Source organism: Colias croceus, chromosome 1 (genome assembly GCF_905220415.1).
Source record: "Colias croceus chromosome 1, ilColCroc2.1".
NCBI lineage: Eukaryota > Metazoa > Arthropoda > Insecta > Lepidoptera > Pieridae > Colias > Colias croceus.
The window spans coordinates 4,430,334-4,451,289 of record NC_059537.1 but is presented as its reverse complement, the minus strand read 5'-3'; the positions used below and the strand labels follow the sequence as shown (position 1 = coordinate 4,451,289).

The following is a 20,956-nucleotide window of genomic DNA, read 5'->3' as shown; positions in this document are numbered from 1 at the left end:
AAACAAATAAATAAATACGCCCACGCCGGTACCAGACACTGATGAAGTAGGTAAGCAGGTAATGGTAGTTTTCCAATTACAGCACTAGAGCACATTATGCGGCATAATGCTTAACGTTGAATGTTTCAACGACAGCAACGCTTCGCAACTCTTAAAAGTAATGCGCGTGATGCGTGCAATCGATGCCAACTCAGTGACAGAATTTTAATTTTTCCCCTTTAAATTCGGCATTGTGCGCTACTGAGTCGCATTATGCTCTATTATGATCTGTAATTGGAAAACACGGATTAACACAAAATGCAGATGTGTAATATACGAAGAATATACGATATACGCCGTGACAAAATATGGCCTTAAATATGGCCCATATGTCAGATTTTGTACCTACTACCTACTCTGTAGGGATGTGACCTCGATTCAGAAAAATCGATTACTCAATAATCGATTTTTTTTGTTTAGAAATAAATCGATTTGTGAAAAATCGATTTAAAAAAAAAATCGATTTTTGTTTTCACCTCGACTTTTTATGCAAAAAAACCTATTCGATGTAAGGTAAAAGCCCCAATACCGGACCATGTACCGGACATGACCAGAACACTCCATGCATTTATATATATACCTATATATTTGTGAATATAGATATACAAATACATGGAGTACAGATGGCGCTGATTTTTTTATCGACTTGTTCAGTAAACTTACTTACCAATTATTTCATAATACTGAAATTAGCTGTCAGGTGTAAATTTTAAAATTTATCACAAATTAATTACAGTAAAAAAATGCTTCTAAAAATTTTCATTTGTAATTTTTATTAATTTTCACATGTGAAATTTTTGAATTAATTTTTTGAAGTGAAACTTCTTTATCGGGGTTGGAAAAAATGTAGTGTAACATTTTTTCGTTACGTATGACATTTTTCCGTTACGCGCGATCTTTTTCTTATCCCTAACACGCGTGATTCGATGTATTTCTATAAAGTTGCATATAGTAAATTATTTTTTGAAAAATTAGGTCATAAAGAAGTTTCACTTCTTACGTGTGTACACTGGTACACGCACACATTTTTTTTTATAATAATTTAATTGCCATCAAATATCATGAATATTTTTAGTCTGTCAACTTTAGTGTCATCCATCCGCTATCGCACATAAAGCACTATTTACAAAAATCGATTTAAATTGTGTAATTCTTATAATCGATTTATTAAAAATCGATTTTTACCATTAATAAAATCGATTATAAAAAAACGAAAATGGAAAAAAATAATCGATTATAGTAATAATCGATTATTTATTCACTTGACACTTCCCTACTACTCTGTGGTACCTACTACATTTTGTTGTGAGACTTTTGTCGTGGCGAAATGCGAATTCTACTTTGTTATCTCTGTGGTTTATTTGTATTGTAAACGGGGATTTACTCATAAAATATAAATCAATAAATAATTAAAAATTTGTTACTGTTGTGCAAGGAATATACTACTCTCTACTGTTGTGTTGTCACTGTATTCTGTAACTGTAACCATTTTCATTGAAACCAGTATTTAATACTACTCTTTGATTGAAACCTAAAAGTTTCTTACAATGAAAAGCAAGAAACAAGCTGCCGAGTTGCAAGAAATAGAAAATTTACTTGAAAGTGACGACGAACTACCGCGTGGGTGACTTGGATTATAAGTTTTTACGGATAAAAGTTAAAGTATGTACGCACTATCTTCATAATTTTGTATTAATTGTCTAATAAGATATTGCCTTTGCAGATTCATATAATGAGAACCCTGAAATCCCAGCTTACGTAAATGACGAAAGGTTTAATCCAATCGTATTCAGATGGATAGATAATCCCGAAATGCAAGCCCATTTCTCAAATACAGCTAACAAGCAAACTGAGTCACTGAATGAATGTCAGAACGAAACAGACGATACATTGGAAAAGGATTTGGAAAAGAAATACATAACTAAAGGATATTTGAGCAAGCAAGATTTACTTTGTGTAAAGTACATAGCAGGATCTGTTCCTGATGCTTTAATTTTTTGGTTTGTAGACTTCCTTGTGCGTAAAAACATTCAATCAAAGTATCAGGGAAGGTTTAAAAGTTGTCTTGTAAGTACTTTTCCCAGTGATATAAACTACTTTGTTAACATTACAAAGAAAAATGATGCTGTTGTCACCTCAAAGAAAAAGTATAAAATTGTTATAAAAGTGTAAGTTAAATTTAATAGATAATTATTATAATGGCAGACAGAATATTAATGTGTTTGAAATAGCTTTACTGTTGTCTGATAGTTTCTCTCTCTGCCTTTTTCTTCTTCACAACTAAACTACTGAACCGATTTTGCACAAAGATAGTTTGCAACCTGAGAGATTTCGTAATAGCACAGGAACTGTTACTATACCAATTTTCTAAATTTCCTTATCAGAAGATGTTTAATATAAATTAAGTGCAACAAAAATTTTATATGTTCAGTTGTGACTTATTCCTCGAAAATTAAACAAGTAAAATTACAGCACAATATTAATTTTTGATAATTTTAAGGATCTATACTAAATAATTCATTAAAATATAAATTCTTCCTTATAATTCTTCTGGTATGTTTGCATTCAACAAATTCAAAAGCAACTAAACTATTAAAATCAACGATTGATGGGAAACTGAAACTATCTCTCTTCAGTTTTGTGTTCCTATCAAAAATACAATTCTCTAAAGTAGTCTTAAAAATAGTCATACAATAAATTTATATTTACTACAGTTACTGTTGTCAAAACATTAACTTTGTCTTACAATATTGGCTCTAAATTTCATACTTGAAAAATTATAACATGTTTACAACCACACTTCCCCCCACGTTAGCCCTCCTTATTTAGGCCAGTCTTTCTTATTTTCTGTTTTATTAAAATTGAGTGTATTATTATTCTCTTGTGTTTGATTTGACACAAGTATTATATTATGTAAAAAAATCTAAATGAATATATTTCTATCACAAGCATAAAATATCCAAATCTATTTTATAATTAAGTTTTTTTTTATGTAAGACGCCATAAATTATGGGACAATGGTACCTTGTCCAACTGTGTAACTATAATAGTGTGTTATAATTTTATTAATAGTTTTAATTGTAATAAAAAAGTTAAATAAAACAGAATTTATCAACAATTTATATATTTTAATGTAATATTGTAACTTATCTATATATTCCCCTCATATTATGTAATATTAATGCCATCATGTGGAAATTCTTGACTAAGTTTATATTTTTCCTTTCTCTAATTGCTCCAAGAACCCTTTTGAACATCTAACAGATTGCTGATAACATTTTTCAAACCCTTTTGCGTCACTATCCTGTAAAATAATATTACAAGTTATTACTTTACAATAAAATAAAAATTTAAAGTTTAATCTTTAAGAAATACATACATAATAAGGATCCCTTATAATTCTCTCTCCTTCTGGGTCAAATGTTCCAAAGAGTAAGAGTTTAGCCTTAGATCCTTTTGGTGCCTTTGAATTCAGTGATCTCATATTTTCATCATCCATACCAAAAATATAGTCATAGTGGTTAAAGTCTTCTTTGACTATCTGAAATCATAGTAGGTACCTAATATTAATAATTAATAATTTAATGTGGCAAGAGACTACGTACAAATTATTCGAGGGAAATTGCTTTGCAAACCTGTCTGGCACAATTATTATAGGGAACATCATGATTCTTCATAGTATCCAACGCTCGCCAGTCTGGTGGATTGCCTACATGCCAGCCGCCTATCGCTGCGCTGTCGATTTCCCATTCGTCCCCTTTGTTTAAATCATTTACAGTTTTTTGAAATACTCCTTCTGCAATGGGCGACCGGCAAATGTTTCCTGTAAATAGTAAGTACATAGTTTAACTATCCCGTGCAGATAAATGATGAACAAATTTATGTATATAAATAATAAAGGTAGGTATACCCAAACAAATAAAGAGGGCTTTTTTCTTTTCACCAGCCATATTTAAAAAATAAAGTAGTGTATCAGCACAGGTTTAACAGAAACAACAAAAATATTACCTATCACTCATTCACTCATCAAAAATGACAACTGGAAATTTCAACTCAACTCATTTCGACTTTGACCTTAGGGCGGCCGTACAAGGACCACTTCAAGCAGTTGAGACCGACCGCTTGAAGCCGCGACCGCGCGGTGAACTATAGGCATTCATGCACCGCCGTACACGTGACGGCTCGAGCCGTCGCGACCGCTTCAAGCCGTCAACTGCATGACGAAATTCCACTGTGCCGTTGACGGCTCGCGAGCGGTCGTGAGGCATACACTGACTGCTCGAGCCGTTGACTGCGCTAGAGCCGTCGACGGCTCCCTATACCCCTGAAAATCAATGACTTGACTAGTCAAAAAAATCAACGGCTCGAGCGGTCAACAACCGACGGCTCGAGCAGTTGACGCCGACCGCTCGAGCCGTCCGTGTACGTCGCTCAGCCGTTAACTGCTCGAGCGGTCCGTGTACGGCCGCCCTTAGATTATAATTTATCCCACAGACAAATGGCAAAACCGTGAACACAGACCGTAATTGCCTGTGGTAATTGCTTTTAAATTAATTGATATCACGAGATTTAATAATTTCATGTAAAAATAATGATCTCAATTATTTCGTAGATAATTTCTGCATCCGCGTGTTCTAAAACATTCATAATGTTCTGATCTTAGATTACAAAATAAAAGACAGATGGAGCGTTGCCGAACTAAACCGAATAATTTATCGTCATTTTCAATAAAGCTATGTGTGCTGTCATTTCGCCTCTGCACTGTACATACACGGTGCTTCTGTGTGCGTGTAATGTTGCCAGATATTGAAAAATTTCCCAAATTTTTCCCCGACTACGGAAAAAAGAGGGTTATGTTTTTCGAGTTTATTTATTTATTTATTTATTCTTTATTGTACATAATATACCAACATAAATAAGCTAAACTATAATTAAATACAATGAAAACACACGGCAAATACGTTGTATGTATGTATAAGTATGTACAATATACATATATGTATGTATGTATAATATTTCTTTGACACGCCCTGCAGTATAAACCGTTGGACCGATTTTGAGTTGTGAGGTTTCATTGCAATGATCTGAATTATTATGTTAGTGGCGGTAGTGACGTAGGCTATATACATAAATGAGAAGTCAAGTTTTAATTTTTATTTAAATTCTTTTATTACATAAAGTACCTGCCTACTAAAGTTATATATGGACAAAATAATTGTATTCAATTTTTTATTAAATAAATTACAAAAGTTTCAATATTAACTATAATAATTATATTATTTTTTATTTTTCATAATATATGAATACGAATAGCGGTAGTTTTTAGTCGAGTATACGGGACATTTTATTTTCATCATATCCATCATGGAGTTCACATAAATTAAATCGCTAGCGAAAACGACTATGACGTTTTTAAGCTTTATAAAAGTAACAAAATAATGTATTATGCTTATTAAAATAATCTAATAATGATCATGAACCTTTAGTGGACTATACAAATAATCACATTCACGATCGAAAAATCCAACAGCATCCCTGAAGATCTTTTAACCATTTTACCGTTTTACCAATAAAAATGGCAAATTTATTTTCAAAATACTGGCAACATACGTTGAAGTTTTGTATTCCTTCATATCTGTAAAATTATTATTCGTTTATAGAAATAAATCAGCCAAATAATCTACAGAAAACCTGTGAAACGATGTTTCATCTTTTTTTTTGTTTTCGGGAACAAATTTTACAGCGTTTTATAATCACAAGACAGCATTTTTTTACTAAAATTGCAAACCCATTTTGACATATTTCATGACACTATATGCGCTTTAGCACTGGTGCAGCGACGTATTTGTTTTTGATTTCGTATTTTCTTTGACAAGGGCGACGGGCGGTTGTCATGCTCCATCTGTACTTTATTTTGTAATCTAAGGTTCTGATTTAGTTAAAGGCCCTACTCACGGTTCAACACAACCAACAATCTGCTGAAACAATTTGTTGCAGTCGCGAATCTAGGGATGTCGAAAGTGGAAAAAAATATCGATATATCGATACATCGATATTTAAAAAAATATCAATATCGATATTGATATTTTTATTAAAAAATATCGATATATCGATATATCGGTATGATTTGACAGAGAATATTCGTGCTTTAAAAATTAATTTATTTGGTGTAATCTAATTCAATCATCTTACATTTCTAGATAAATATTAATTAATATACATAATTTATAATTTTTTAATAAATCAAATAACAATATTATAATAAATAAAATAAAATTTGTTAAAAGATGTTAGTATAATTTAAATCCAACCCTCAATCTGATGACACAATTTCATTCCGCGATTGCTTGCCACAACGTGTGCACGTCACGTTGATGCCTGGCCTGATGCTAAACCTCAACGCAATAATACGCATTATTAATGGATATACTAATTTATGAAATATAAGATAATTATCTTTGTAAAGCTTGTATTTTTTCCAATTTTATTGATAGATTTCAAGGGCTATAAAGTATAAACGACTATAAAATATAAACATCTTCCTCAAATATGTAAAAATGTCTTTCCCGCGTTTATCTCAAAACCGCCATTTTGCGATTACTGCGCAGCGCGATTGAGCCGAGATTGGAGCAATCACAATACTCACGTTTCAACACGCACACAATCTGCTGAGACTGGTTGCTTGTTGTTCTGGTTGCTTCCGCGCCGATCCAATACGCAACATGTTGGGTTACGCCCCCAACGTGCCCTCAACTATACTATTCACGACACAATCTGTCAGCTCACTGCAGATTGTGTCAACAGATTGTTACTGAAATTGAATCGTGAGTAGGCTACTTTATATGTATATTAAACGTAGGACAGTGTGATAAGCTGTATTTTTTCCTGGTCGAGTTGTTTTTGGTTTTGCATCTCTTGGCAAGTGCTCTGTCCAAGCCACTGGTCCGATGTCTAGAACGGTTGTTGGCGCATTGTTGGTCGATATTTGAACGTTGGCCAGCGCCAAGCCAGCGCGCTTGCGACTGCGAGCTTGCTACGTGGAGTCAGTGACGCACCACCTTGGCGCACCATCCACACATTGGCCGCGTGGTCAAGAGAGTACATTTTCTTCTTGCGGCGAATTAACACCTAACCTAACGAAATGGCGTATAATATTATGAGTAACGAGAAAACAAATTTATTAATCAAAATTATTTTTACTGTTCTGTGGGCCAGCGCCAACGCGCTGGCCGCGGCGCGGCGCGCGGCGGTGCTGGCCCACAGAACAGTAAAAAGTGGTAAAAACAAACTTTAGTTTTTACTGTTCTGTGCGCTGGTCTATAGTGTGTAGAAGCTACATAATACCCGGGATACACGAAAAAAATAGCTAAGAACCATGTATTTTATTGACACTGGCAAAAAGTCTTCGCTCATTGTTTCAAAAAAAAAAATTGTACTAGTTGACATTGACATTGACGTAAAAAATTTGAATCCAAATTTCCAAAAGTGATTGGAAATTGGAATTTGCGTATTAATTAATAGGTAAATTTAAAAATATTCTAAAATTACTCATTTTTCTGATGTCTGGAGGAGAATATAGATATGTTTGGCGAATTGTTTTTCGGAATTTTATCAATTCATTTAAACCGCGGCAAGTACGGGGAAATAAAATAGGTGCATATATTTTATTATTTACTGAAATAACTTTCGATAATAATGATTTTGTTTTCAGAATTGTTTATATTTATACTATAGATAATTTTTGTGTTTATAGGAAAAGATTACATTGGAAATGAGTACTTCGAAATACCAGCGGATCCAAGTAGGGGGAAAAGAAATCCAGCCAGATGGTATGATCCGCCGAAAGGCTTAGATTTTCAAGATCCAATACCAGCAGAATGGGAAGCATGGCTGCGAATGAGGAGGTTAGTTAAGGACTTGGTAGAACAAACTATTATAGGTTTATTTTTAGGGAAGATAGAGAAAGTTACTGTATATATTATGTATTTAAGCAATTGTCATTGATAACATTGGAGTTTCTTGATACAATGTGACTGTATTCTATAATTATGAAGAGTTAGTAATCCTTCTTGCCAACTACAAAATCTGCGTTTTAGGAAGTATAATAAGAATTAAGAACAAATAAATTTTATACAAATAAACGTGTTCATTTTCAAAACAAAACATAACAATTGAACAGGTAAAAGCATTGAAAAATTATGGTATAGAAAATGATATCATTTGTACTTTTCAGGAAGGAACCACCCACAGAAGAAGAAATAGCAAGGAATGTTGCCATAGCCCAAATGAAAAAGGTTAATGCAGCAAAAATTGAACAAAACAGACTGGCTGAGGGTGGTTCATTGCCCGCTCCCGCTGATAAAGGGCCCGAATCATATCCTAAGTACAAAGACTATCATGTTGGGGATATAATGGATGAACACAGGAATAAATACTAGGCTCTGTGATATGCAAAAAGTAGAATTAGTACTACTACAACTAATAGATTATAATATTATCTACTTAAATAAATTATTTTAGATATTAAATAAATGTACTTTGAAGTATGAACTATAGTTGTTTTAATCCTCTGGGTTATTACAAGCCTAACAACAATAACCAAACCATGACAACCAAATAAAAAAAACTGCAATAATAATAATTGAACAAAACATCTTGTATTTTCAAATCGGTATCTACACATTGTTTCACTCACATCTGAATTAAGCGTAAGGTTTAGGCTAAAATTAAAATTCAAATTATATTTATTTGCAAGAATTTAGTACAAATTAAAGATGTTTAAATTACAATATTATGTGGCTAATACATTCTACCCATTGATTGGGTGTGCAAATATTAAACAGAAAGTTGATTAGTCCAATTATTATTTACCTCTAAATATACACACAATTCAATTTTCAAAATTACACGAACGCACTACGATTTACACGATTATCACACACTTATCACACAATCTTCTCACTTCAAACACAATATACGTATATATCTTGTATATATCCATTATATATCTGTCAACTGTGCTTCAAAGTCATAAATTCTTCAATGTCATAAAATTGATTTAACATTATAACCAGTTCGTCAGTTTATTTTTGAAAAGATTTACTGGTAGTTCCTTGAAATTGTCCGGCATTTTATTACATATTTTAATAGCCATAAATATTACACTGTTTTTAGCTTTGTTGATTCTACACGTTGCGAAATGTAATTTGTTTTGGTATCTTGTCAACATATGCGAATTTACTTCTCCTTTCTTCTTAAAGTATTCCGGGTGAATACTTTAAGTACTTATATAATCCTAGTTAGCATACAAAAAAAATCAAGTATCTACCGCAATAATTCACCTCACCATACATAAAAATCTCATCATACTCAGCAATAGGTGAAAAATTGAAAAAAAAGTCAACTCCGAAACTATGTTTACGTTTAAACTTTCGCAAGTACGACATTCGCTAGGAAATCAAAACCTAAAGGGTACTTCCCGTAAACACAGTCCTGAAATACGGTAAAAAGCAACGTCTTAAAGCACGGCTAAAGGAAGCATAAATTTAAAGTTACAACCACAGTAACAATTTACCTACAATAAAATAAAAAATAGGTTTATTCGTAGGCCTCGGTGCGTGAGTGCGACTCACACTTAGCCGGTTTTTTAAATTAATTTTTTATCGTCTACAACGACTTCATTCCATTTACGAACAATACTATTTCAATCTACATATTTCAATTTTGAACTATTCGTAAAATGACTTCAACGGAATGGACGATTTTCGCCTGCGGCTGCGCCCGCGAAATTAATGATACAGTAATAATTGTACAGATTTGTTGATAATATGTGCACCTATTATTAGTTCAGTCTATTTATGTATAAATATTTTGCATCACGGAGCACACACAATTTAGGTACTATTTACTTGTTGGCGCCCTCTGGCATTTATTTTTCACATTTAACTTCAGTATTAAAATAAAGGATAATATTTTTGTGTTCACCAAAAATCTAAAGGTACATCTATGTATGCATTTCTAAAATATTGATCTTAAACCCGTTTAATTGTTTTACTATAATTATTAAAGTACTCGGCCAACAAATATGTTACATCAAACAAATTCCAAATTAACACCAAAATGTAACACTTTTTTATTGTAGTGCGCTGCAAATATTCTATTGTAACAATAACTATTTTATTATTCCTCGAAAAATACTGATCGTGCACCAAATATTCCTGAATGTTACACAAAATATTTAGTATGCATCCTAGTACCGTTTACCCATTTAAAACGGTTTTGTACAAATTTTATGTTACTGAAATAATTATAATTGAAGAACAATTAATGCATTTCGTAAAACATTACTTCTAAGACTTATATTTATTTTACTGAAAATGGTTTTGGTTGTTGTTGAATATATCAAGTATTTTAGTATGGAACCAGAACAATTACGACTTGATATAGAAAATCAAGATGATATTCCCGTGTATTGTTCGGAAAGTGAATCTGAAACGGAAGAACCATCTATTAAAAAGAAGAGGAGTGTAGGTAAAACCTGGGTATTGGTATCAAGATACGAAAATGTTCAAGAAGCAGAAAAAGCAGTATATGATGAGAAAGTATGGTCATTGAGGAAGACTTGCAGAACAGAAGAAGGTATAAAAAAATACTACCGCTGTAACCAAGTCAAAGCTCGTGGCCCTCAGTGTGCATCACAACTTTATGGTACTTTTTGAAGCCACTTCTGATGCTGTTATTATTTATCGCGTAGACGCTGATCATGATCACGAGAGTATTAGTAGTCAAAGAAAATATGGTATTTGTCAAGATACAAAAGAAGAAATAAACAAGTTATTCTCATTGCATTTAAAACCGAAGGCCATATTACACCGTTTAAGTCAGACACCGGGTATCACAGTACCTACGATAAAGCAACTGAACAACTACTTGTCCGATCGCCGCCGCGCAGTTTACGGACCTTCTGTTATCAGTCTGGGGGAACTGGAGAAATGGCTAATTGATCATTCTGCGATACCTGAAGATGAAAATGAACCGTATGTTATTTTCTACTACGTATATGAGTGTGAGTCTCCCGTTTTTCGTTTTGGTGTCAGTACAAAGTCTTTACTAAAATTGACAACAGTGGCAACCAACATATATATACTCTTACATATATATACTTATATAATCTTACATATATATATACTCTTACATATATATACATACATACATATATATACTCTTACATATATATACTTATATAATCTTACATATATATACATATATAATCTTAGACGCTGTACGTATAAGATTGTGTGGCAAGGATTCCCCGTGTTAGTGGTGGGAACTACTGATAAAACCAAAAAATTTTATCCTTTTTGTTTGGCCATTTCTAGCTCAGAACGCAAAGAAGATTTTAAAATGTTATTTGAACAGCCTTACACTCTGTATTCGCATGTAATGCAGCCGAAGGTTTTAATTTGTGATGCAGCCAAGAGTATTCAAAATGCGTTTACGGAAGTATTTGGAGTTGAGACTACAGTCAGAATGTGCTGGGCTCACGCTAAAAAGAATATTCAGAAACAAGTAGTTAAACTAGTAGACAAACGACTGCAGAAAGATCTTCTACAAGGCATCGACATTTTACATTCTGTCCTTCATGGTTAGGGAGCCAGGTGCAAATTTGGTTAATTATTTCCTCTCAAGAGATAATTCGTCAGACGCATCAGAGTATAGTATAATAAAGCCTCGTGAATGTCAGCTGGCGCTCGGTTGGGGGGGTGAGCGGTTGTAGCCTCCCACGCACGTAGGAAAAAAAAATACATTCATTCATTTCCTCTCAGCTAAAAATTTGTCAAATTGTAGCTAACCCAATATCTCAACGAAAGAAAATAATCAGCTGGTTACAACATGGTGTATTTATACGTCAGCTGGTGTCTCGAACATGAAAAAAATAAAATTATTTTCCGTGATTTCCTCTCAAACTAAAATTTACCTGATGATAGCTTATATGTAATATGTGGATATATATATATAGGTCAGCTGGCTGTATCTGGGTGGAAAAACCGTCAGCTGATACTTTGAAAGTTATTACATAGGAGTTAGACAGAAGCATCTATTGCCAATTTATATGCATCAACTGACTAGGTTTTCCTCGAATTATTGCTAGCTGAGTTTTTTTTATTTATCGCATCAGTATATTAACAATCAGCTCACAAATTTTCATCTGAGATGAAATGACGTATCTTTAATTATTATCGTTATTTTTAAAAATTCAAGCAACACACGCTAGCATAATATAGACAGTAATAAGGTACTTGGAGGTGGTTAGTTGTGCACATGATTACACTACGTACATTCAGCCACATCGGTAAACATGTTTTTACAAATATTAACTGCATTTAAAAATAACTATCATATCATCAAATTCACATAACTACCTAAAAGTGTAACAAATATGAAATAACCCACGAAAAACATTAGTTAACTTTATTTATTAAAAAAATAATAGTATAATATATAATTAATAAAGTTATTACTTATCTTTTACGGGGACTTATGTTGATGGAATTCCACGTATCTCGATGATTTTGTTAATATCTCATTATATTCGAGACACCAGCTGACGCATAATACACCATGCTGTAACCAGCTGATTATTATTTTTCGTTGAGATATTGGGTTAGCTACAATTTGACAAATTTTTAGCTGAGAGGAAATGAATGAATATACTTTTTTTTCTTACGTGCGTGGGAGGCTACAACCGCTCACCCCCCCAACCGAGCTCCAGCTGACGTTCACGAGGCTTCATAATACTATACTTTGATGCATTTTACTAATTACCGCTTGAGAGGAACTTGGTCATAAAATCTGCTTCTGGCTCCCGGACCATCAGCACCGGGTGTGTTCAACACCGCTTGAGCAGCTTTTTTGAACAAATATAAAAGTCAAAATGCTTTTATTACATACTTCAAGGAAGAATGAATAAGTAATACAAAACCCGAATCGGTACCTAGGCGCTTCGGACGGATCTCCATCTACGAATAATGCACTCGAGGCTTTCAATAGGAGCGTAAAAGATAGCCACACCCTTAGAGAACGAATTCCACTGTCCCGGTTTCGTGCTGTTACTCTTGACATGGTCAAGCAGTGGTCCGAAAATTATAAAGTGGACTCGTTTTCAAGCACACCTTTGATAGAACTATCTGATTGGACATCAGCATACCAATGGGCAAAATTGAACAAAAAAGTGAAAACCATATCAACAACAGCGATACAAAAATCTTATCTAGTCGAAGGTTCAGCAACCAATAATGTTCCAAACGGGCAAAGTTGGGAGACATTCGATGAATTCCAGAAATTTGCCTTTACTCACTGGACAGTTGTCTTGCCTTCTCAAAATAGTGACTGGGTAAAGGGTGAATGTAACTACCCCGAGTTAAAAAAAATTATAAATGTAAACATGTTACTGGACTTGCGATCAGGCTGAAATACATAACACCTCCAGTAGAAGCCAAAAACATAGCCATCGGGCAAAAACGAAAACGTGGGCGTCCTACAAAGGCAAAGTGCGCTTTATTGGTGCAATAATTTAAAGAAGTACTGCAGAGATTGAGTGGACTGATAATGTGAACGTTGTAGGAGTAAAGACTTTGTTTAACATTTTGAATTATTATGGTTCGTACTGATTAGTATAAAAAAAACATTTTTAGTAAGTATTACATTTTATAATTGTGTTCATTTTTTATTAATAAAGCTACATTGGACATTAATTGGTGTTTAATTCAAATACATTTTGCAGTGCATTATGTGAAGTAAAACTAAAGAAATAAATGCTTGTTTTTAAAATAAAATTAGGTGTATAACTATTTTTACAAATTTGCAACAGTTGTTAAATAGATGCTCGTTATGACATATTTTAATGAACATATTTTGGTGCACATTCAGTATATTTGGTGGAACACAGACAAAATTAGGTAAGTAAATGAAATGGGAAAAAATTGAAGTACTTTTAAATACCATCCTTAAATAAATATTAGGACAGGTATCTATATCTATACATATAATAAAATCGTAGGAAAGTCAAAACTGTACATTGAATATTTTTTTAAAAGAATACTTGGGCCGTGATCTATAATCGATATAGAAGCCAAAAACATAGTTTTTAGAATTTTTGTCTGTTTGTCTGTTTGTCTGTTTGTCTGTTTGTCTGTATGTTTGTCTGGGCTAATCTCGAAAAGTACTGCATAGATTGACTTCAAATTTTGCATGAATATTACTAACAGGTCGGGTGAGGCTATAGGCTACATATTATCAAGCTATCACCTACGGGGGAGGAGCTGTTAACCATTATTTTTCATACATATTCCGTGTACTACGACAGCGTACAATCTAAAGACTCATGTTTAAATGTTGTTTTTGAGTAAGCCATGCTATTATCTACCTTTACACTATAAAAACTACGTCATTTATGTAATTTTGGTAGAGAAACAGTTAAATGAATCTTAGCAGTATAAAGACAAATTTGAAACAGCGCCATCTATAGCCAGTGTTATAAAAATCAAACACACATTAACTATTGGAAATTAATAATTAAATGACGCACATATAAATGTTGTTTGACAATATCTAGATTGAAACTATAAAAATTATGCCATTTAAGTAACTTGGGAAGAGAAACATAGTTTAAAGAATGTAAGTTGTATAATGTTAATTTTGTAACAGCGCCATCTATGAGATTTCGTAAAAATCAAATCAATTTACATGTTAACACTACTGAATACACTGTTGAAAATTAATAATTTAAATATAATCATGTTATTTATTTAACTCTTTAACCCATATCCTCCCTTCCCTATAAGGTATATTTCGTGTAAATAATAAATATACTACATTTTTTTAAAGTGAGGGTAGATGTTTATTATTTTAAGTAAAACTAGACACCATTATCTACAGTAATTAATCTAATATTGATTGTGTTCATTAGTTACAATTTTAAAAATCTTCGTGTTTTATAAATTTACTAGCTTACCGCCCGTGGCTTCGCCCGCTTTGTCTAAAACCTAATAAATTATATACTAAAACCTTGCTCTTGAATTAGTCTATCTATTTAAAAAACCGCATCAAAATCCGTTGCGTAGTTTTAAAGATTTAAGCATACAAAGGGACATAGGGACAGAGAAATCGACTTTTGACTATTGAATGCCATAAAACCAAAAATATCAAATGCAATCTTAGTGTTTTGTGAATTTTCACCATCATGCGTTCCCACTAAAGGTAAGTTGTTACATACAGGTATTTATTTTTTTATAATGATAGCAATTCATGTGTTTTGTTGGTATTATATTATTACACTTTTTGAATGAAATAATAGAATGATGAATTGATGAATTCTTTTATATATGACTTTTACAAGATTTTGAGGTGCATTGGGAACAGTAGTTTTTGATAAAATTTTATTTGTAAGTAGCTTTTTTTATAGATTTACAGTTAACTTTTGATTTTTTTATTTACAGATTCAATGCTCATAAAATTATATCGCCTTTGGAAGACGATTTCTGCTGACAATTTTACAACACCACTTGAAAATTGATGATTTGATGATAAAGATAGTGGCAGCGAGGATTAAGTGGAAATTAGTAATCATCCGCTTCGTTAATTTTTGACTGAAGTTAATGTCCAACGTCCAATGGTTCAATCATTGATCAATATCAATAATAGTGTTAATCATAATGGTTCAATCATTGGTATCATTGGTAAGTATCTCGGGAAATTTTGGAGGATATTTTTCAGGAAGGAGAGGAGGGGCAGCCAGCCACATATCAAACTACTACGTTTTAGTACCGAAAAAATGTTATTGCCAAATGAAACGTAAATTTTGCACTCACAACTGTACAAGTAATGTTTTTATTTTGACTTTGCGGTTATCTGATTATAATATTTATCGTTATGGCTATCGAGGTACCGACCGTACTGGGATCAGAGTACATGATATACAGTTCATCATCCAGGATTGCTAAGAGCATTTTCACACTGAAAAAGATGTTTTCTTTGAATCGTAGTTGCTTCATTTATTTATTTTTAATCATTTTACATAACTAATATGTTTTATATTTTATAAATATATCATTTTCATTATTTATAAATAAAATGGATCCAACATAACTTTGTTGTGTATCATTTCTCTATTAATAACCCATAGGCATATTTTCCGAGCGCCCCATTTAAGTTGCGGTCCTGAAATTATAAAAAATTTATGTATACTTTTGCCAAATATGTATAAGCTCATTGCTCAAGCTCATTTTTACATAAAAATAACAAAAACTAAACTTCTAAATAAAATAAATTTTGTGAAGATTTTATAAGAAAACACAGTGTATTTATTAGGAGACGGTGATCTCTTCCAGGCAAAAGATATTCATCAGCTCAATAAAATTGAATAGTATGTTGTTAGTTATTCTTTAGATTCACAATTGTAATGAGCATTTCCGCATGCAAGTTATTTCAAGTAGTATCGTAGTTTAGATATATCATAGTTTTGACACATTAAAGTTCCAACAAAACCCTCAAATTTTTGAGCAGAGTTGAGCAAGATAATTTGAAAAATGTGCCGTGTTAAGTATTATAGAAAAGGTTAGTTCGTTGGTAATTATTATTTCTTCTTAATTTACATGTTGTTAGTAAAAATAAACTTTGACTAACAGTCAAAGTATATTTTAACTAATACTACTTAATACTAACTATTATACTTATGTTCAGTATTTATCTGTATTATTATTGCTTGGTAATTAATATATTTTCATGTCGTATACCTAATTATAAACATAAGTTTGATGTGTTATTAGCTGGATTTATTGAAGTGAAAACTTTTTTAGCGGCGTTGGGTATAAAATCTTAAACTCGCGTCAGGACACGTGACCATCGAAAAAGCGTAAGACGGATGTTAGTTTTTTTAGCCCTTATATTCCATGCGTAAGACAGATACCTACCATTCCAAAATATCAAACATGCTGAACGTTAATAATCAAGTTTTCACTTCTGCCGGCACTCCCGGAGTGCAACCCGTCTTTTTTTTTACACACTCACAGACTTATAATATTTTATGTTAAAATAGTGTTAATCATATTAATATTTTTTCACAATTAAAAATATTTCCTTTTTTCTGATGGTGATGTTATGAGGACCATATTCGGTCCTCATATCATTAAAAATCTGTGCGAAAACTATAAACACTTGTGAGGCCCTCACGGCAGTCACGGATGAATTCTACACATACCCGTGGCGCTGTCGTTGATGCGGCTATACGGAACACAGTGGGGTTTTGGTCGGTAGGAATCCGACATAACCCACGGCCTCTTCCCCGGAGGCCGTGGGTATCTATGCAAGATTTCCCCACTAAAAAAAAAGGCCCTCACGGCAGATCGGGGCGGTCTGACGCGAAGTGGGGACAGCGTTGTCACTGTATCGCTTTTGCCACGCTTTTCAACAGACTTATTCGATAGTTCAGTTTTGTGTTAAGACCGCTGTGACAACCAACCCGTGAGACAAACAAACCCGGTTTCCCCTATTATCCCGTTAGACCGAAACCCTCACTGAGAGGGAATTACGTCTCACTACTGATCACGACAGTCATATTTTATCTCGAGAATCTGAAACTTTACTCAATATGAAGACCGTTTGACAAATGATAGGGTGTATCATAATATTATTCGATCTCTTGAAGATGAACATGAGCATAAGCAATGACTAGAGTAGGGACGCGAATATTACAATTATTTGAGACAAGAACGATTAATATTTGTTTAATGAAAGATTAAGAATTGAAATTATTCAGTCTCTGAAAACGGACGAATAGCGAGAGGCCCGTCTTACTGCAGACGATTTCGTCATAGTCTTGATGTCTTAGAGGTAAACAATCTACGAATTCGGTGGTGTGGTCCGACGAATATAAAAGTGGGTTTGCTTATAACCTCACAATTTATTACAGATCATCTTCTGTATAGGCGATATTAACGTAGTATGTTCTTTGCATGCTTTACATGCTTTAAAGTGGAGTAAGGAGACGGCTTTCGTTTGAAGATACACCGGAACCTTTGAAATCACTACTTTTAGAGGAACATACTGTGCAATCTAAACTGTTATTAGACAATATTCGCTCTTATAGTAGTGCGTTTCAAATGATCCTTTGGTGCTCAATAATTATCAGAAGGTCCTTTCATGCTTACTTTTAAGATACAAGGTCAAGTTTACCATTTGATAGGATCCCTTTTGCCTGAAGGCCAACCTAAGTTTGTTTAAAAATATTTTGTATTCGACTACAACGAATAGTGGAATACAAGAAATCAATATTTCTCAAATTTAAAACTGAACTCATTTCACAATTATTTTAGAACAGGTTAATTCGTATGTATGCAGTTTTAAATCGACATTAGAAGCTTTTCCTCAAGATGGTGATATCGGCACTCAGGAACTCCCTGGACGTGTTATAACGCCCAGGCCACAGTATTACAATTTTTCCTACAGTAGAGCAACGAATGTATTTTCGCATAGCAACGGAGGGGAACTCGCGGGGGGTCAAGTGACGCGGGCCACGTACCACAAACATGCTTAGTTTGTGGTACCGAGCGCGAAAGAAAGTCATCGTGTTTTTAGTAAAGTTACTATGTATACTGACGTAATTTAATACTTAGGTACATATTCTATAATGGTGCGCTCAAACTGTCAATCTACATTTAATTTAGATTATTATTTGAAATACTAAGTAATGTAGAATTTAAATCACATTCATTCATGTTGTCTTTAGATTTTAAGATTTTCTTATCAGTGTTCAATTTTAATGTAGTTAAATTTTATAAGAGACAATAATTAAGAACATTCAAAAATAAAGTGTCACGTATTTTTTTTTAAACGACGAATGACGAAAAACGACGTAATCGCGGACGAAGTCGCGGGCAACAGCTAGTACTTAATACGAAAATACACAACCAAGGGTACAATCATGAGCTTCAATAAACATAAGTAATTTATTTATTTAATCTCTTTGTTGTGCTGCCAATATACAAACAAAAATTATTCTAAAAGAAAAAAACAGCACTTAAGAGTGATAAGTAAGTAAATATACCTATTATTAAGTTATTTATTAAACACAAACAAATGATAAATTTTGAAGAATTAAGGTATTTAGCAACATGTTGGAAATATTATGGCCTATCTAACTGACGTAAGTATACGTGTGGTGGTGTGTCAGGCGTGTCTATTCTCCGCTAAACGGAGTCCATTCCACCTGACTCCGAATTTCCAAGGTGTGTCCGTGCCGATAACTAACCACCTCGAGCTTCTTGGTATCACCTTAACGCCTACTCTGAACTTTGGTTCCTTCATTGAATCAAAAGCCCAAGTAGCCTCAAAAAAGCTTGGAATTCTGGCGAAGGTGAAGGACAGTTGCTCAACCTTTATCAAGCACAAGTCCGATCGTGCATGGAATACTGCTCTCACCTCTGGGACGGTTCCGCCAAGTACCAGCTGGAGGCGCTTGAGGCGATAGAGAGGCGTGCCAAGAGGCTCATAAACGACGATGACCTAGTAGGCAAAAAGCTCCAGAGCCTCGGTCACCGCCGAAGAGTGGCCAGCTTATCGGTCTTCTATCGGATACACTTTGGAGAGTGCGCTGCGGAACTGCACGATCTCGTTCCGCCATCCCCGTTCTTCCATCGATCGTCGAGGCGCACAGATTCTAGGCATCGCCATATGGTGGATGTTCCATGTACCCGGACTAAGCGGTTCGGTTCCACATTCTTTATCCGAACCGCGAGGGACTGGAACATGCTTCCTGAGTCTGTGTTCCCCGACGAGTACAATATGGGGGTCTTCAAGCGTAGAGTGAACAGGTTCTTGGGAAGCGCGTTCCATCTTAGACCACATCTCAGCTTAAGATCAGGCGAGATTGTGGTCAAGCGTTTCCCTATTACCAATAAAAGAAAAAAAAGTATAGTAAGACAATCTGACCGTTACGACCGTTACCAAGTGTTGCTGCGAAAGTGAGCGATTGTTATCTGTCTGTCAATATCTTCTTTTTTTTGTCCTTTCTCCAAGATTGTTGGCTAACTCCAATTTAATCTATATACTTATCTATGTTAATCTATACCAGGTAATATTATAAAGCTGAAGAGTTTTTTTGTTTGTTTTGAACGCGCTAATTTCAGAAACTACTGGTCCGATTTGAAAAATTATTTCGGTACTAGATAGCCCATTTATCGAGGAAGGCTATAGGCTATATACCATCACGCTAAGACCAACAGAAACGGAGCAATGCTGGCAAAACCGCCGGACCTAGCTATATAATATAGGTATTCATTTTGTAAACTTACCTACTTTTTTGGAATTCATCTGCGACTACGGATTCAAACCCGAGATCGGACTCCAACGCATTCCAAATTTAAGATTAAATAATAATGGAGAGGAAACTAAATACCTATAGCCTATAGCTGTACTCTATAAGTATGTAAACATTTTAAATTAGTGGGAATGGGTGGTCTGAAAGTGAGACTATTCTGAGGAATAGAATAGGAGGATAAAACAATCAATAGGTATCGTACGAAGCCTCTTATCGTGGTTTACAGAAGTTAGGAAAATTAGGCACGTCAGCCGTCGCTGTTATTTTCTGAACAAATATATTATATTGCTTACCTAAAGTAAAAGTTAATTTATGTACCTACATTTAGGTACAACGGAAATAAAGAAGCTTTCTAGTTATGTAAGTACTTACACACATAGATGAAAAAAAAATAAAAAAAAAACGTGTGGCACTCGGGGACTGCCCCGGTAAAGCTATTACATAGCATGCCTTTAAGCCACACCTCCGCCCGTCGGAGTGGGGAGCGTGAGGTTTTTTCGTTACGGAATTTCTAGATTCGGTCCCCGCGCTCAAGGCCTGCGA

General features: G+C 33.9%; 3 protein-coding genes across 3 annotated transcripts; 2 read left to right on the top strand and 1 right to left on the bottom strand.

The window, feature by feature from the left end:
• The first annotated feature begins 1,367 nt into the window (after positions 1-1,367).
• On the top strand, positions 1,368-3,157 carry LOC123694062. The gene is made up of 2 exons (XM_045639364.1): positions 1,368-1,659; positions 1,763-3,157. Exons 1-2 carry the CDS (start codon positions 1,587-1,589, stop codon positions 2,209-2,211), a joined length of 522 nt encoding a protein of 173 aa, XP_045495320.1. The 5' UTR covers positions 1,368-1,586; the 3' UTR covers positions 2,212-3,157.
• On the bottom strand, positions 3,147-4,067 carry LOC123694070 (low molecular weight phosphotyrosine protein phosphatase-like). Its single transcript, XM_045639374.1, has 4 exons — positions 3,950-4,067; positions 3,675-3,862; positions 3,419-3,580; positions 3,147-3,343 (listed from the first exon to the last, which is right to left on the bottom strand). The coding sequence occupies exons 1-4, from the start codon at positions 3,987-3,989 to the stop codon at positions 3,251-3,253; spliced, it is 483 nt and encodes a 160-aa protein (XP_045495330.1). The 5' UTR covers positions 3,990-4,067; the 3' UTR covers positions 3,147-3,250.
• A 3,471-nt stretch (positions 4,068-7,538) lies between these two features.
• LOC123691212 (NADH dehydrogenase [ubiquinone] 1 alpha subcomplex assembly factor 2) lies at positions 7,539-8,590 on the top strand. The gene is made up of 3 exons (XM_045635509.1): positions 7,539-7,692; positions 7,793-7,943; positions 8,273-8,590. The coding sequence occupies exons 1-3, from the start codon at positions 7,599-7,601 to the stop codon at positions 8,475-8,477; spliced, it is 450 nt and encodes a 149-aa protein (XP_045491465.1). The 5' UTR covers positions 7,539-7,598; the 3' UTR covers positions 8,478-8,590.
• Positions 8,591-20,956: the final 12,366 nt, after the last annotated feature.

Bases quoted from the DNA above. Each gene is read 5' to 3' on its own strand.
- LOC123694062 (XM_045639364.1), top strand. From the start codon at position 1,587: ATGAAAAGCAAGAAACAAGCTGCCGAGTTGCAAGAAATAGAAAATTTA. The intron at 1,660-1,762 runs GTGGGTGACTTG...TTGCCTTTGCAG, and splicing joins AAGTGACGACGAACTACCGC to ATTCATATAATGAGAACCCT.
- LOC123694070 (XM_045639374.1), bottom strand. From the start codon at position 3,989: ATGGCTGGTGAAAAGAAAAAAGCCCTCTTTATTTGTTTGG. The intron at 3,581-3,674 runs GTTTGCAAAGCA...CTATGATTTCAG, and splicing joins ATAATAATTGTGCCAGACAG to ATAGTCAAAGAAGACTTTAA. The intron at 3,344-3,418 runs GTATGTATTTCT...ATTATTTTACAG, and splicing joins TTATAAGGGATCCTTATTAT to GATAGTGACGCAAAAGGGTT.
- LOC123691212 (XM_045635509.1), top strand. From the start codon at position 7,599: ATGTCTGGAGGAGAATATAGATATGTTTGGCGAATTGTTTTTCGGAAT. The intron at 7,693-7,792 runs GTGCATATATTT...TTGTGTTTATAG, and splicing joins AGTACGGGGAAATAAAATAG to GAAAAGATTACATTGGAAAT. The intron at 7,944-8,272 runs GTTAGTTAAGGA...TGTACTTTTCAG, and splicing joins GCATGGCTGCGAATGAGGAG to GAAGGAACCACCCACAGAAG.